The sequence below is a fragment of the Callithrix jacchus genome, chromosome 16, assembly GCF_049354715.1.
Source record: "Callithrix jacchus isolate 240 chromosome 16, calJac240_pri, whole genome shotgun sequence".
In the NCBI taxonomy this organism is placed as follows: domain Eukaryota; kingdom Metazoa; phylum Chordata; class Mammalia; order Primates; family Cebidae; genus Callithrix; species Callithrix jacchus.
Genome location: NC_133517.1, coordinates 77,629,137 through 77,645,499, shown reverse-complemented (window position 1 = coordinate 77,645,499; position 16,363 = coordinate 77,629,137). Strand labels below are relative to the sequence as shown.

Below are 16,363 nucleotides of genomic sequence, written 5' to 3'. Positions count from 1 at the left end.
TGAAACCCCATCTCTACTAAAAATACAAAAATTGGCAATGCGTGGTGACATATGCCTATAATCCGAGCTACTTGGGAGGCTGAGGCAGGAGAATCGCTTGAACCTGGGAGGCGGAGGGTACAGTGAGATCACACCACTGCACTCCAGCCTGGGCAACAAGAGTGAAACTCTGTCTCAAAAAAAAAGAAAGAAAACAAATTCCAAAACTCAAAGTTTCAAGTGTTATTATACTTGTAACAAGAATAGTTTGTTTTTAAAGAAATCATTTCATAAAATATAAATATTTTTTCCAAATGTTTTAGTGACATAGTTTATTCGCTATTTAGAAAGTTAAAACTGTTCATATTTGAATCAACATTTAGCAAACTCTTAAACAGGCAGAACTTTTTGAGAGCCATGTAAAGCTGGTAAAAGTGAAAAGTCAGGTCAGACGTGGTGGCTTATGCCTGTTATCCCAGCATTTTGGGAGGCTGAGGCAGGCGGGTCATGAGGTCAGAAGGTCAAGAACAGCCTGGCCAACATGGTGAAAACCCCATCTCTAATAAAAATACAAAAAATTAGCCAGGCATGGTGGCACACGCCTGTAATCCCAGCTACTCGGGAGGCTGAGGCTGGAGAATTGTTTGAAACTGGGAGGTGGAGGGTGCAGCAAGCCAAGATCGTGCCACTGCACTCCAGCCTGGTGACAGAGACTCCATCTCAAAAAAAAAAAAAAGTGAAAAGTAATCTTAGGAAAAGGCTAACAATAGAGAGTGTTTATACAATATGCAATAAAAGAATATGCAGACATCAAAGCAATGCTTACGAAGAATTTATGACATGAGAAAGTATTTATAATATAAACAGAATAAAAAAACTACATATACAATATAATCTCAAGTAATTAAAAAATTATGTAGTTAGAGAGAGAAAAAATTTAGAAATAAGAACAAATAACTTTGAAGTAAGGAATTTAATCATTACCTGACAGTGATGGTATGTCTATAACTTGGAAGAAGTTTCTCCATATTCAAAAATCTGGTGATTTCTTCAAGAATGAGTCGCACGTCAGGATTTAAGTTATCTAAAGTTCTAACTTCATTATTCACACTGACTGCAGGCGTAACAGAGTTGGCCAGGGCATCAATCATTTCTGCACGATAATAGTTATCTGAAAACTAGGCCAAAGAATAATTAAAGGATAACAAAATTAACTCTTCTGGTCAAAACTGACAAAATAAAATATATATATATAATTAGATAAAATATAATTTATTGCAAATCATAAGCAAGTCCTCTGGTAAACATTCAACTCCACTCTGCATACAGTCACTTTGGAAAACAGTAAAAGAGATTCATTATTATCAACGATACATTAGTTTACTGAATAAATACTACTTGTCAGGTACTCTTATAGTAACCTAGCCATATACTTCTAAAAGGAGACCACAGCCCACAAATCTTGCTATAACACAGTTTCCAATTTGATGCTATACTTTAACATATTAACATATAAGCAATGATCACCAGATATTTGAAGGAAGCAACAAATAAAAAATAGAGACCAGAACAAAGAAAAAAAAAACCCACAAAAACAAAAACCAACGTGGAAGAAACAGAGAATGCAAGAACAAGAAAACCAGTAGCGAACAAAAAAAATTTTAAACTATCATTAATATTGTCTGAGAAATAATCAATTAAGGTATGCCTTCCAATAGTATAACATTATTATTTTTTTAGCATAACATTATTTTAAAAAGAAAGAAACATGTAGATAATAAGGATCAAAATTAAACTGGAATAGAAAATAGAAAAAAAAAAATCCCAAAGTTTTCAGCAAAAAAAAAGACAGAAAATAGGAGGGGAAGTATGAGGAAATTAGAGGCCTAGTGTAGGAGTTCAAGCCAGAGAAGAAAAGAGAAGGAAGCCATAAGACAAAAAGTCCTAATCTATATCCCAGTCAATTCTCATAGAAACAATTTATTGAAAGGTGACCTGGATGTGGCTAGATTAATACTCAGCAAACAGATGCGCTGGCCTGGGAAACTGAACATGGAGCAGGCAAATGAATTCTGTTGAGAATACTTTGTGCTAATACAAACTGCCAAAGGACGGGAAGAAGAATATCTGCCCCCTTTTGACTTCTACTGTGGAGACAGAAGCTCACATTAACACACATAACGCAGAGTCCCTAAACATTTTTATGTTCAAACATGGGGCAGGAAAAAAAATAAGGCACATACAAACACCACCAAAGAAAAAATACCCCCTAAAAATATTCACTATAAAGTTTTGCTTTCAGGCCACTGTAATTATTAAAATTTTAATTTCTATAGCTTCTGTTTACTGGAGCCACAGAGAATAATCATGTGACTTTGGGTCATTCTGGTAACTTCTATAAGCCTCAATCTTCTCACACGAAAACAGGGATAATAATAGTTTTTAAGGCCGGGCGTGGTGGCTCATGTCTGTAATCCCAACACTTTGGGAGGCCAAGATGGGTGGATCACTTGAGGTTGGGAGTTTGAGACCAGCCTGCCCAACATGGTGAAACCCCATCTCTAATAAAAATACAAAAATTAGCCAGGTGCGGTAGTGGGCACCTGTAGTCCCAGCTACTCAGAAGGCTGAGGCATGAGAATTGCTTAAACCCAGGAGACAGGCTGCAGTAAGCCAAGATCACACCACTCCTGCAAGCTGGGTGACAGACCAAGACTCCATCTCAAAAAATAATAATAAATAAAAGTATTTATTCAGTGGTCTGGTGAGGATATTAGATCATCTATGTTTTGGCATAAGGCACGGAATGCACAAGAACTTAGTTATTATCAGTGTTACTTGTATTTGCACTTATGCTATCCTTATTATTCTGAGGCAGCAAGTCATATAAAACTACTTAATTTACAGCATCTAACTATAAAAACTGATTAGCCTTCTTCTCAAAATGAAAACATAACGAGTCTTATGTTGTCCCACAACAATAATGAAGTATAAAATGTAACGATCTACCAGTGTGTGCCACACAAAACCATAAATGGTAGCAAGCATAATGGCAAGCTGTAAAGCAACATGGTAATACTAAAAACATCACCACACAAATGGGTAGCAGGGCCTTACAGCACAGTTCCCAGATCACATTTCCTCTGGAATTTTAGACTCTCAATTTCTGTCTTACTTTTATTTGTTAAACAGGGATGACAAACACCTTCAACCACAGGAATAGGCACATTTCAAAGAATTTAAGTAAAATCACTATACAAAGTAGAAAGTAGTAAAGAGGAATTGAATTATATAAACACTCCACAAGGGAACTGACATAATGTATAAAACATCTTCCTCTTCTACTTGAATATAATGTGATTTGCCACCATTCTAAATTCTAGTTTCTTCAAGTACAAGAAATTCATGTGTAGGGGAAAAAAAGGAACATTAAAATTAAGACCATGATAAACCAGCAGACTGGGAAGGAAAGAATTTTACCAAAATGTTTTTAATTAATACGTCATTTAAACAATATGTCCTTTAAATCCAGAAAGCAGGTCAGGTTTAACAGTTCTCAAAGGAAATAAGATATCTGGTTACTGAGAGGAAATTTAAATCTAATTTATCTCCACTGTAGTGTTTTTGCTATTATACGATGTGGTACGTTCTGTGGGCTTTCTGACTAAAGGAGATAAATTAAATACTTCCTAAACAGTAGCCAGATAATGATTGAGAGAGTGACTGTGACACACAGGCACAATTAAACGAATATAGGCATCTAGCACTTGTTAAGCGTTCTGGAGACACAGAGATCAAGATGACTTCTTCAAGATAAGAACTATTTTATTTGCAAGCAAAACAGAAAAGGGTACAAAGCTGGAGGGTGGGCTGGGACCAAAACGTGTTTGAATGCTCTGCATAATTTTACTTATAAGCACTGGAGAGTCTTTGAAGGTTTTTAAGGAGGGAATTTTTTTAAGAAGGAAGGAAACTCAGGTGGGCTCCATCACAAAGATTACTCTGGTTTAACTATAAAAATATTTTAAGAGGAAAGGTATTGGGATATTAAGCTAGGAATGAGGATAATGTTGCAACTGCTAATGATAGGCACATAACCATAGGCAATTCTCTAAGTGCTTTATATATATTATCTAATGTAATCTCCACAAAAACCCTTTGAGATAGAGGTACTATGACTAACACCCTTTTTCTTAATAGATGAAGAAACTAAGACACTGAGACTAAGTAATTTGCTCAAGGTGACATAGCTTTTTCAGGAGTCCAGGAAGGAATAAAGGCCTGAACTAGGACTCTGAGACAGAAAAGATGATGCGGGTATCATCACAGCTACTGAAAGGAAGAATTAAGTCTCATGCTTGGTAATATACACTACAACTATGATATTAAATTCAATTTAACTTCACAAATTTTTTTATAACTTTAAGCTAACCTACTTATTGATTTAGGAATCTGTTGTAATAAACTATTTCTAGGTTTCTTAATATTATCCCCACACATCAGTGGTTCTCAACACAATTCTGCCCCTCAGAGTTTCTGGCAATGTCTAGAGAGATTTCTGGATATCATAACTGAGGTAAGGGGTGCTAGGAGCATTTAATGGGGAGAGGCCAGGGATACTGCTGAACATGCTGTGTGCATAGGACAGCCCCACGACAAAGAATTACCCAACCCCAAATGCTGGAAGTGCCACGGTTGAGAAAATCTGTTGTACATGAAAGCGTATGAATATTTTACATCATAAAGCTATGGCATGAAGAAGGCTGGATAGTCTATGGAAGTTTTGCTGACCAGTGAAGGCTTCGATGGCTCCCACCTGTAATCCCAGAACTTTGGGAGGCTGAGCTGGGCGGAACACTTGAGTTCAGGAGTCTGAGACTAGCCTGGCCAATATAGTGAAACCCTGTCTCCACTAAACATATAAAAATTAGCTAAGTGTGGTGGTGAGTACCTGTAAGACCACCTACTTGGGAGGCTGGGGCAGGAGAATCGCTTGAACCCAGGGGGCAAAGGCTACAGTGGGCCGGCCGAGATCACACCACTGCACTCCAGCCTGGGCAACAGAGTAAGACTCTGCCTCAAATAAACAACAAAAAGTTATTGATGGAAGATATATGATATATGCAGGTATATAGTAACCTCTTCTGGAAAAGTTTACAAATAGGGTAGAGGAGGGCTCTCAGAATCATTAAAAAAAGTGTCACACACGCTTTCTGATTTATACACATACACATATGTGCACACACCTGCACATATCTTCTGATTCAGTAAGCCTCCACAAATTTAATGCATGTAAGACAGAACTCAGAGCCACTGCCAACAGGGGGACAAGCGGGACTAGCTTCCAATCTCATCAATTCTTGTAATACAACTTTGTGGAGGAAAGTATCTAAAATGAAATAAAAATAGTGATATAAAACAGTAACACTGAGGTTGTGGTTCAAGCTGGCTGATTAGAAGCAGCTAGTGGATGCCTCTCTCACAGAGAGTAATCAAAGTAGCAAGTAAAAATGAACAATTCAATCATATCATCTAAGAGGGCAGGCTGGAATTCATCAGAGAAGCAATGGAGTCATGGAAAGCAGAGGAGAGCAAAGCTGGGCAGCTGGCTGAACAAGGTCAAGTGTGGAGCTGGAAGAAGCACCCTAATGTGAGGCAGGGGTGAGTGAGAGATCCCTGGGGCTCCACATTTCCACTGTGAACTTTTACAATCCTTGCTGAAGGGAGCCAAGCCCTCTTGGCCGCTCAGGCCTCCAGTCTAATACACAGAGCTGCCTGGAGACTGTGTAGAAACACTGCTGGAGTCTACGTGGAATCCCACAAGCTGGTCCTTGAGCAGTCAGGTGCCAGCTGCTACTGCCCCACCAGGGAAGGAGCAGGCAGGCCCAGCATTTTCGCACAACCCAAAGACAGATATGGCAGCCATAATACAGAGGAGGAGGCAGACTGCAGAAGGAAGAACAATGGTCTGCCTCAGCTACTGTTTGCTAAATAGGTCCCCCTTCTCCAGTTCTGGGTCCACAGTGCAGCTGCCCTGACCCTGCATGTATATTTTGGCTGTGGCCCTGTGTTGTGAGAGCCCAGCCACAAGAAGCCAGGGACCTGCCCTTTGGCTAGTGCAGGATAGCTGTTGTCACTATCACAGGTCACCACAGAGAGGGGGAGGCTGAGCATGTTTGCATGTCCCGACAGTGAAATACACCACCACTCCTCTAAGAGGGAAGAGCAAGCAAGCGGGCCACACATCCCACAGCTGCCAGCCTTCATAAGCTCCAGCTGAGGGTGTCTGCCTTCCTCAGCGAAAGAACAGCAGCACGGCCACCCTGCTCCCACCCAACTGTTTCAGGTGCCAGCTGGAGCCCTTCTGAGAGCCCACGCTGACCGGACCATGATCAACCCTGGAGTTCCCACCACCTGCTTGTTCTGCCACCAACTCAGCTGTTGCTGCCTGAGGAGTCCCATACACCATCGAGCAGGCCACTGACAGACTCCTGGCTTGGAGGCTTGCCTCGTCCAGTCCGCTGCCTCCAGCTTTGTACCCCTTTACCAGGAAGGTGCTTTAGTAACTTTCTCTTCCTTTAACACACTGCATTTTCATGCGTCTTGTACTTTCGTTAATGTTGTGTTCTTAACCCCAGGGCACCTTTCTCCTTCCTAAACCTATTGAAAAACTCCTTATTTTTCCTCTTGGTATTGATTTCTAGTTTTATTCCACTGTGATCTAAGAAGATACTTGTTACGATTTTGATTTTTTTTTTAATGTACTGAGATTTGCTTTCTGGCCAAGCATATGGTCAATTTGGGAGACTGTTCCACGTGCAGATGAGAAATATATATTCTGCAGTTGTTGGGTAGAATGATCTGTAAATGTCTACCAGGTCTATTGGGTCTGAGCTCACGCTGACCCAGCCAGCTGACATTACCACAGCTGACACCCACCAGCATGTGCCAAAATATGGGGCCCCTCCCCCTCTCTGCTTGAAGCAGCAGCATGACCACAATGGAGAACAGGCAAGCCACAAAGCTGTGTGTATTGGGCTGAGTGAGGAGTTCCGGCGTAAAACCACTCCAGTGAAGAACTGGGAGAGAAGTGTCTTCTGTGGCTCTTAGTTACCCTGTGGCCTAGAGACAGACGACAGTGTGCATCTGCACGGAGGGTCAGGAGCCCCAGTACAGGAGTGTGACAGGGAAAGAGATCACGCTTCTGCCTAAGACTTGGAGCTAGTGCAGCCCCCTGCACAGAGACTTCTGTGCATTTCACTAGGAGCTCTACCAGCCACCCTCCATCAAGGCTGAAACAAAGAGAGTACCACACAGTAAACAAAGATGAGGCTCTTACCTGTAAGCACCACCTACTGGCCTGTAGGCTGAACTGCACAACCCGATACAAACCCTGACAACAGAAGTACACAGGGCTATAAAACCACAGCCAAAAAAAGACCCTTTCCAATATACTTTATAGTCACATCCTCAAGGTGGGAGGGGAGGGGGAATCCCATCCAAACGAAAGTAAATAAGATGAGAAGGAATGAGCACAACTCCAGCATCATGAAGAAACAATGTTGTGACACTAGCTCTTGTATCACTGGATCCTAACATAAAGAATTCAAAATATGGATTGTAAGGAAGCCCAATGAGACACAAGAGAAAGCTGAAAACCAATACAAATAAACCAAAAAAAAAAAAAAAAAATTCAGAAGATGAAAGACCAGACAGTCGTATTTTTTAAAAAGCAACCAATAGAACTTTCCGAAATGAAAAATTCACTTAAAGAATTTCAAAACACAAAGTTTTAACAACATACTCGATCAAGCAGAAAAAATAATTTCAGAGCTTGAAGACTGGTCTTTTGAATTAACCCAGTGAGAAAAAAAATTTTTTTAAATGAACAAAGTATTCAAGAAATATGGGATACATAAAGCAACCAAACCTGTAACTTATAGGCAGTCCTGAGGCAGAAAAAAAAAAGCAAGAAGTTTGGAAAGCATATTTGAAGCAATAATTCAGGAAAATTTCCCTCATCTCGCTACAGAGACAGATACCCAGATACAAAAAAATCCAGATAACTGGGAGATAACTATATAAGACAAACCTCACAAAAGCATATAGTGGCCAGACTACCCAAGGTCAACATAAGAGAACAAATCTTAAAGGCAGCTAGAGAGAAGTGTCAAACCACCTATAAAGAAAATCCCATCAGGCTTCTCAGCAGAAACCATACAAGCTGGAAGAGACTGGGGGTCTATTTTTCGCCTTTTAAAATAATAAAAAAAAAACTGTCAGCCAAGAATTCCATATCCTGCCAAACCAAGCTTCATAAATGATGAATAAATGATATAAAGTCTTTCCCAGACAAGCTTCCTTCTCAGCCAAAGAACAGTGGCTGCCCTGCTCCCATCCAACTGTTTCAGCTGCCAGCTGGAGCCCTTCTGAGAGCCGCGCTGACAGGCCGGTGATCAACCCTGGGGTTCCCACCACCTGCGTGTTCTGCCACAACTCAGCTGTTGCTGCCCGAGGATTCCCATACAGAGTCAAGCAGGGCATTTACAGACTCCTGGCTTGGAGGTTTGCTCGTCCAGTCCGCTGCCTCCAGCTTTGTACCCCTTTACCATGAAGGTACATTAGTAACTTTCTCTTCCTTTAACACACTGCATTCTCATGCATCTTGTACTTTCGTAAATGTTGTGTTCTTATTCCTAGGGCACTTTTCTCCGTCCTCTACCTATTGAAAAACTCCTTATTTTTGACAAGCAAATCAAAGGGAATCCATCACCACTAGACCAGACCTATAATAAATGCTCAAAGGAGTTCAAAACACAGAAATGAAAGGAGGACACCAGCATAAAAGCACATGCAAGCAGAGAGCTCACAGATCCTATAACTACACAATTAAGTCTCCAGGGCAGCTATCTACAACACGATGACAGGAAGAAAGCCTCACATTTCAATATTAACCTTGAACAGAAATGCCTTAAATGCTCCACTTAAAAGATATAGAGTGGCTGGGCATGGTGGCTGATGCCTGTAATCCTAACACTTTGGGAGCCCGAGGCAGGTAAACTGCCTGAGCTCAGGAGTTCAAGACCAGCCTGGGCAACACAGTGAAACCCTGTCTCTACAAAAATACAAAAAATTAGCCAGTCATGGCCGCATGCACCTGTAGTCCTAGCCACTCAAGAGGCTGAGGCAGGAGAACTGCTTGAACCTGGGAGGCGGAGGTTGCAATGAGCTGAGATTGCACCACTGCACTCCAGCCTGGGTGACAGAGACTCCATCTCTAAAAAACAAAAGATATAGAGTGGAATGTTGGATAAAAAACAAGACACTACCATCTATTGCCTAGAAGAGACACCCTTAATGACAAAAGATACCTACAGACTCAAAGTAAAGCGATGGAAAAAGATATACTATGCAAATGAAAAATAAAAGCAAGCATAGGTAGCCATTTTTTTTTCCTTTTTTTGAGACAGGTTCTCGTTCTGTCGCCCAGGATGGAGTGCCATGGTGCAACCTCGGCTCACTGCAACCTCCCCTTCCTGGGTTCAAGCAATTCTTCTGCCTCATCCTCCTGAGTAGCTGAAATTATAGGCATGCGCCACAATGCCTGGCTAATTTTTGTATTTTTAGTAGAAGGAGGTTTGACCATGTTTGCCAGGCTGATCTCGCACTCCTGACTTCAAGTAAGCTGGCCTCTTTGATCTCCTTTCACCTCATCAACTTACAGCTCTTTCTAGATTCAGCCTTTCTCAGGAAGCCTTTTCTGGCTTCCTCATCCTTAATTTGGGTTAATCCTTCCAAGCACTTCTTGAGTATGTTAATTAACCTAATATCATAATACTTATCTCATTAAAAATACTGTGCTTGGCCGGGCATGGTGGCTCATGCCTGTAATCCAAGCACTTTGGAGGCCAAGGCGGGAGGATCACCTAAGGTCGGGAGTTCAAGACTAGCCTGACCAACATGGTGAAACCGCATCTTGAAAAAAAAAATTGTTTTTTTGTACGTTTCTTTCACTATAGATTAAGTAACTGGAAAGATCATAAGTTATTTATCTCAGTATCATCAAAACCTAGCATTGGCTGGGTGCAGTGGGTCACACCTGTAATCCCAACACTTTGGGAGTCTGAAGCGGGCAGATCACAAGGTCAGGAGTTTGAGACCAGCTTGGCCAATATGGTGAAACCTCATCTCTACTAAAAATACAAAAATTAGTCCGGTATGGTGGCATGGGCCTGTAGTCCTAGCTACTTGGGAGGCTGAGGCAGGAGAATCGCTTGAACCTGGGAGGTGGAGGTTGCAGTGAGCCAAGATCGCACCAGTGCACTCCAGCCTGGGTGACAGAGCAAGATTCCATCTCAAAAAAATAAAAAAATAATAAAAAAAACAAAGGTTGCTTGCTGAACAAACTTTAATGTGGTCCTGAAATTAAGAACTTTTAAGGAAAACAATGAGAAATATAGCCAGTTATACCATCCATCAGATACAATATCCCTGGAAACTACTTAGCCATCTATGTATTAAATGAAATAAAACACTAGATAACTTATTTTAATTTAGTGTTACTAGTTTTAGTTACCAATTGTTTTATAATTCTAATTTAGTGTTAAATTACATAAAAATCTGAGCCATTTGAGCAAAAGAATAATGAAAGAATAGAAAGCACATGCTTCCTAAAATTGGTATGCATAAATGAGCTTACTACTCATTAAAAAAGGACGGACTGGCCCGGCATGGTGGCTCACGCCTATAATCCCAGCACTCTGGGAGGCCGAGGCAGACAGATCACTGAGTTCTAGAACTCAGATCAGGAGTTCAAGACCAGCCTGGCTAACATGGTGAAAGCCCGTTTCTATTAAAACTACAAAATTAGCCTGGCGTGGTAGTGCATGCCTATAATCCCAGCTACTCGGGAGGCTGAGGCTGGAGAGTCGCTTGAACCTGAGAGCTGAAGGTTGAGGTAAGCCAAGAAAAAAAAATGGTTGAACTATCATGACAAAGGCAACTAAAAGATAACCTTGGATTCCCAGGTCTCTAATATGCCTTATTCTGGGAGAGACCAATGACCATAGAGCCTATCAGAGATGAAGTCAAGGGTATTAAAAGATGGCAAGAAAACAAATAAATTAACGTATTTTTAAAGGCGTCGTTAAGCTCAAATTATTTGAATGTTACTTAAACTAAAGAGGCAGTACTGATTATCATTAAAAATAGTCATCTTTTAAAAAAAAAATAGTCATCTTTTAATAAACATGCCTGTGACTTTTTTTTTTAATTGTTGTAACGTTTTGTTAAAAGTTTCATCAATTTGACTCATCCTAACTTACCTGTGTCTTTGTATGTGCTGTTCCTTCTGTCTAGAACGATATTCCTAGACTGGTCTTATTCATATTCTGGGAAAATCCTATTCATCTTTGTGACTCAGTTTGAGGGTCACTACTTCTATATAAAACTTCCCTCAATCTCCCACTATGTCCTTCAAAGTAGACACTATAGCTGACCCTCTCTCTGTACATGTGGGTTCCATATCCATGGATTCTGCATCTGTGAATTCCACCAACCTCAGATCAAAAATATTTGAGGGAAGAAAAAGGAAGGTTGTGTCTGTACTAAACATGTATATGGACTTTCTTCCTTATCATTATTCAATAAACAATACATTAACAATGGTATATATGGCATTTACATTGTATTAAGTATTATAAGTAATCTAGAAATGATTAAAAGTATATGAGAGAATGTGAATAGGTTATATGCAAATATTATACATTTATATAAAGCATTTCAACATTTGTAGATTCTGGTATCCAAGAAGGGGTCCTCGAACCAATTCCCCCCCCCCGCCATTAATATCGAGAGATGACTATACTTTGCATTCCCCTAGGCAATCATAAATACTTCCACTGTAGCAATTATCACACGTGACTGTTAAGTGTTTACTTGTCTGATTTCCCTATTAGGTTGTGTCCTTGATGGTGCAAAATTAGACTAATATAGAGCAGCTGTTTAATGAAAAAATAAAGTTCATTAAGATACTAACCATCTTTTTATTCCAGTTAACATGGGACACTGTCTAGCACAGCATATATTCTTAAAAACATCTGCTGACTGTTGGACTAATAACAAGTAAGATGAAATAATTTTTGAAGCATGACATCCAATTGCTATTTGCTAAATAAATGAATAAAGACACAATGGTAAAGAAAAGAAAAAGGTAAAATGAATAAACAAGTTAATCCCAATAGAGAATTCTTTTCTAGGTATCACTAGGTGAACAAAAAATAATATAAATAAAATTGTGCTGTCAGATTTGACCAAGTTTTAGCTGATGCCCCCAAATCTGATGCACTACACTCTCCACACTACAAGAGGTTTGAAGAACATTTAAAAACGAATCCTTGTTTTTATCCACTGGTTATTCTAATAAATCATGTTTATATGCCTCTATCTCAAGAAATTTCAAGTACCATCAACTCAACGATGATTTTTATAGACTAAATACTTACTTAGAAACAAAATATCCCTGGGTAGTTTTATAATATTCATGAAGAAAATTACCTTGCCTTTCTAAGAAAACAGTTGTAGAAGATAAAAAACTAAAAGTACCTCACCTTATTTTTCCTGTTGTCATTGTACTTGATTAAGTCTAAAATAAACGTTAAGACTTCTTTAGGACAAAGATTATGAACATCTCTTAATAAAGCCATCGCAACAGGCATAGTCTACAAAAGAAAAGAAAAAGAACTTTTAAAAGCACATAACCTTTTTGTTACTACAATTCATTGAACTATATATAGAAAAGGGTTACTTTTGGGCTGCAATAGGTATCTGGATGGAGCCTAACACCCCCATACCCCAACCCCTCCCACTGACAACATATCTCAAAGCATTCTAACACAGAAGACCTGGACAGGAAATTAAGGAAGAGCTGCATGACCGCACACCACTCTGCAGGCTATGTGCCTTGGCCCTTGTTTGCTGGAGGAAATATATGTAATGTAAATTATGTAATTTCACTTCTATGTGATACAGTGGAAAGGGCATAGATTTTAGAATGACTTCTGTGTGATACAGTGCATAAGGTATAGATTTTAGCATTAGATGGACCATTATTCAACTCCTAAGCTCTACTACCTTCTGTGCTAGGTGTCTTTAGCTAGTTGCCTACTGAGTAGGAGTCTCATTTCCTCAAACCCGTTTTCAGGATTAAACCACGTAAGTAGGTGGAGTCAATCTTCAGTCTTAGAACAAATTGAGTCTCCCAACACCTAATCCTCATGGAACACCCAATACTCAACCTAAGGGAAAAAAATGTGAATTATCTAAAATCCAGCCTAACTTTTCCCTTTCCAAATTTTCATAGGCAACATTTTTAAGACAGTAGGAACATGACTTACACATACTGGTTAACTTTATTAGTAAAACAAAGTGAATTCAATTCTAGGCAGAACTACAGATGAAAAGACATCTTAGTCCTGAGCACATGGGAAGACACAGATTAACCCCTCTTTTTACTGAAAATAGCCATACCCTCTAAAATGGACAAAAGGAAAGATGGCTCTTTTTCTTGCTTGAAGAAGCAGAGATAATAGGGGCAACACCAGTCAGTGTTAGTGCTGTAGGAACAACTGAGGAAAAGGCTCTTTTCCATAGAAATACCCATCCTATGCCTTTTCTACCCTTTGAGACTCAAGTTTCATTTAGGCACCACTCTCTCTCTCCTGTCCACTAGAAGTATTATCAGAAAGATGAACTGGTATAAAAGCACTGACTTTCCGATTTTTTTTTGACAGTAACAGGAAAAAACACATCTTATAACATAACCTAACACACATACACACTTTAAATGCAATGTATACAAATTTAAAAGTAAACCCCAAACATCATATACTGAACACTACCCATTCTGTTTTCTTTTATTTAAAAACAAAAACTACACTGATTTTGGCCAGGCACGGTGGCTCACGCCTGTAATCCCAGTACTTTGAGAGGCCAAGGTGGGTGGATCACCTGAGGTCAGGAGTTCAAGACCAGCCTGACCAACATGGAGAAACCCTGTCTCTACTAAAAATACGAAATTAGCTGGGCATGGTGGCACATGCCTGTAATCCCAGCTACTCAGGAGGCTGAGACAGGAGAATCACTTGAACCTGGGAGGCGGAGGTTGCAGTAAGCTGAGATTGTGCCACTACACTCCAGGCTGGGAAACAAGAGCAAAACTTTGTCTCAAAAAAACAAAACAAAACAAAATAATATGATATACTGATCTCATGATCTCTTCCACTAAATGGTTCATAACTCCAATTTGAAACACTGACCTAAGATACATGAAAGCACAGTGGCATCATGAGACAGATACATCAGGCAGACACAGAAACTGACTTGCTTCTGTATCATAAATTCGTGAAATGGTAATACAGAACAGTTCTTAAAAACAAAATTACAGGATGCCACAGATTTCTTTGATCAAACCATTACTACCTTTCCCAAAACCTGGATCATCCAGATTCTGCCCTACTGATTAGATTTACTGCAAATACATCCTGGCTTCTACTCTCAAAAGGCACCCCAATACTGCTATGCAATCCTTCTTCTTTTCCCTCTACCATAAATAAATTCCAACGTGCCTAACATTCCCCTTGACATCTATCTTTCACTTGTTTTCAATCTACATTCCACCTGCCTCAAAAAAAGGAATGTTCTTATCTTTTCTAAAATGTTCTTCCTTACTCTGCCCCACCCTCTTACGCTTCCAGAACTTGCTCAACCTTCTCTATTTACTTTCTCCCCTTGACTGTTCCATCTCTCCCTCTCCACTGGGTCTTCTCCCTGTGTCATACGTGCCTCAAGTTTCTTCTCCATCTGTACAAAACAAACCCAAAAAGTCCTTTTCTCAACCTTGCTTCATCCTTAATATAGTATCCTTGCTTGTATCTTTGAGTAAAATCATGAAAGAGGCTTCATTAGTTCTCTCTAAGGAAAAAATGGTAAATTATCTGAAATCCAGCCTAACTTTTCCCTTTCCAAATTTTTATAGGCAACATTTTTAAGGAAGGAGAAACATGACTTACACACACTGGTTAACTCTATCAGTAAAACAAAGCAAATTAAATTCTAGGCAGAATTAGAGATGAATAGACGTCTTAGTCCCTAGCACATGTGGAAATATGGACTAACCCCTCTTCTTACTCAAAATAACTATACCCCCTAAAATGGTCAGAAAGGAGGATGGCTCCTCTCTACTTCTAGTAAAACTGCTACTAGAGAGTTTTCTCTACTTCAACTTCACTCCTCCTTTCTAGTTCAATCTAGATAATCTGATCCCCACCTTATTATAAAATTACTCAAAAGACTATATGAATGATATTCAAATTGCCCAAATGCTGACCATCCTGTCATTCCCATATCCTTTCCTAAAACAATGACTCTAACCATACCACTGCACACCACCACTTTCTAAAAATTCCAATTGTAGAAAACTTATCCTAAGTGTAGTATAAAACAATGTACATACTTGATCTTAGTTCTAAAAAAGATAACTTACAACTGAGTAAACCGAGGTGTAGAAGGTTAAGAAACTTGTGCTGTGATAGCTGCTAGTGAGTAGTGGGCTGGGACTAAAACTAGAGCTCTATACCGTGTTGTCTCTGTCTCAGATGTGCTGTCCACTTTACATTAACATTTTTTGTCCACTTTAATATTAACATGGCCAGTGAGTTACTTGCACACAGATCATAAAATCTATAATCACTTAATCAAACTTTGGGAAAAAGTTTAAAATCAAAAAAAGAACAGAGGCAAAGAAAGTAAACACACCTATTATTTGAACAGTCTTCAACTTAAAACTGAGATGTATAAAAACCATGAGAAAATTAGAAAGTAAACTGTACCTTCTGCAGAAAATAACTTTGAAAGCTCATAAAGTTGTTTGTTTTCACAATGTTTGGACAACTTTTACAACAAAACATCCTAGTAAAGAGTGACTTCATGGCTGGTGGTCCTGTCCATGTGCTAACCATTGAATTTGCAATCTGCAAATAATTAGAAAACAAAATAGTTTCTATTACCAAGGCAAACATACTTTAAAACAAAGCAGCTTCTTAAAAGTTATCAATACCACACTGGATTGGTTTTTCAACAACTTTAATTCTCAGAAATTTAAAACAATGTAGCATTTTATCACCATTTCCAAGAAACTATACAAACTCACCCTGAAAAAAAATTCCTTTTGGCCAGGTCTCATGGCTCATGCCTGTAATCCCAGCACTTTGGGAAACCACAGAGGGTGGATCACCTGAAGTTGGGAGTTCAAGAGCAGCCTGGCCAATATGGTGAAACCCTGTCTCTACAAAAATACAAAAAAATTTAGCTGGGCATGATGGTGGGT

At 39.4% G+C, this 16,363-nt stretch overlaps 1 protein-coding gene across 4 annotated transcripts in view; it reads right to left on the bottom strand.

The window, feature by feature from the left end:
• The window catches only part of TAF2 (TATA-box binding protein associated factor 2), an 85,785-nt gene that overhangs the window by 31,392 nt on the left and 38,030 nt on the right, over window positions 1-16,363 (bottom strand). For all 4 annotated transcript variants that reach the window (XM_008983316.5, XM_002759265.6, XM_054246789.2 and 1 more), the window contains exons 17-19: window positions 15,867-16,007; window positions 12,588-12,698; window positions 964-1,157 (exon numbers count right to left, since the gene is read on the bottom strand). In XM_008983316.5, the coding sequence (XP_008981564.1) occupies window positions 964-1,157; window positions 12,588-12,698; window positions 15,867-16,007 (446 nt within the window). The remainder of the gene's footprint in view (window positions 1-963; window positions 1,158-12,587; window positions 12,699-15,866; window positions 16,008-16,363) is intronic.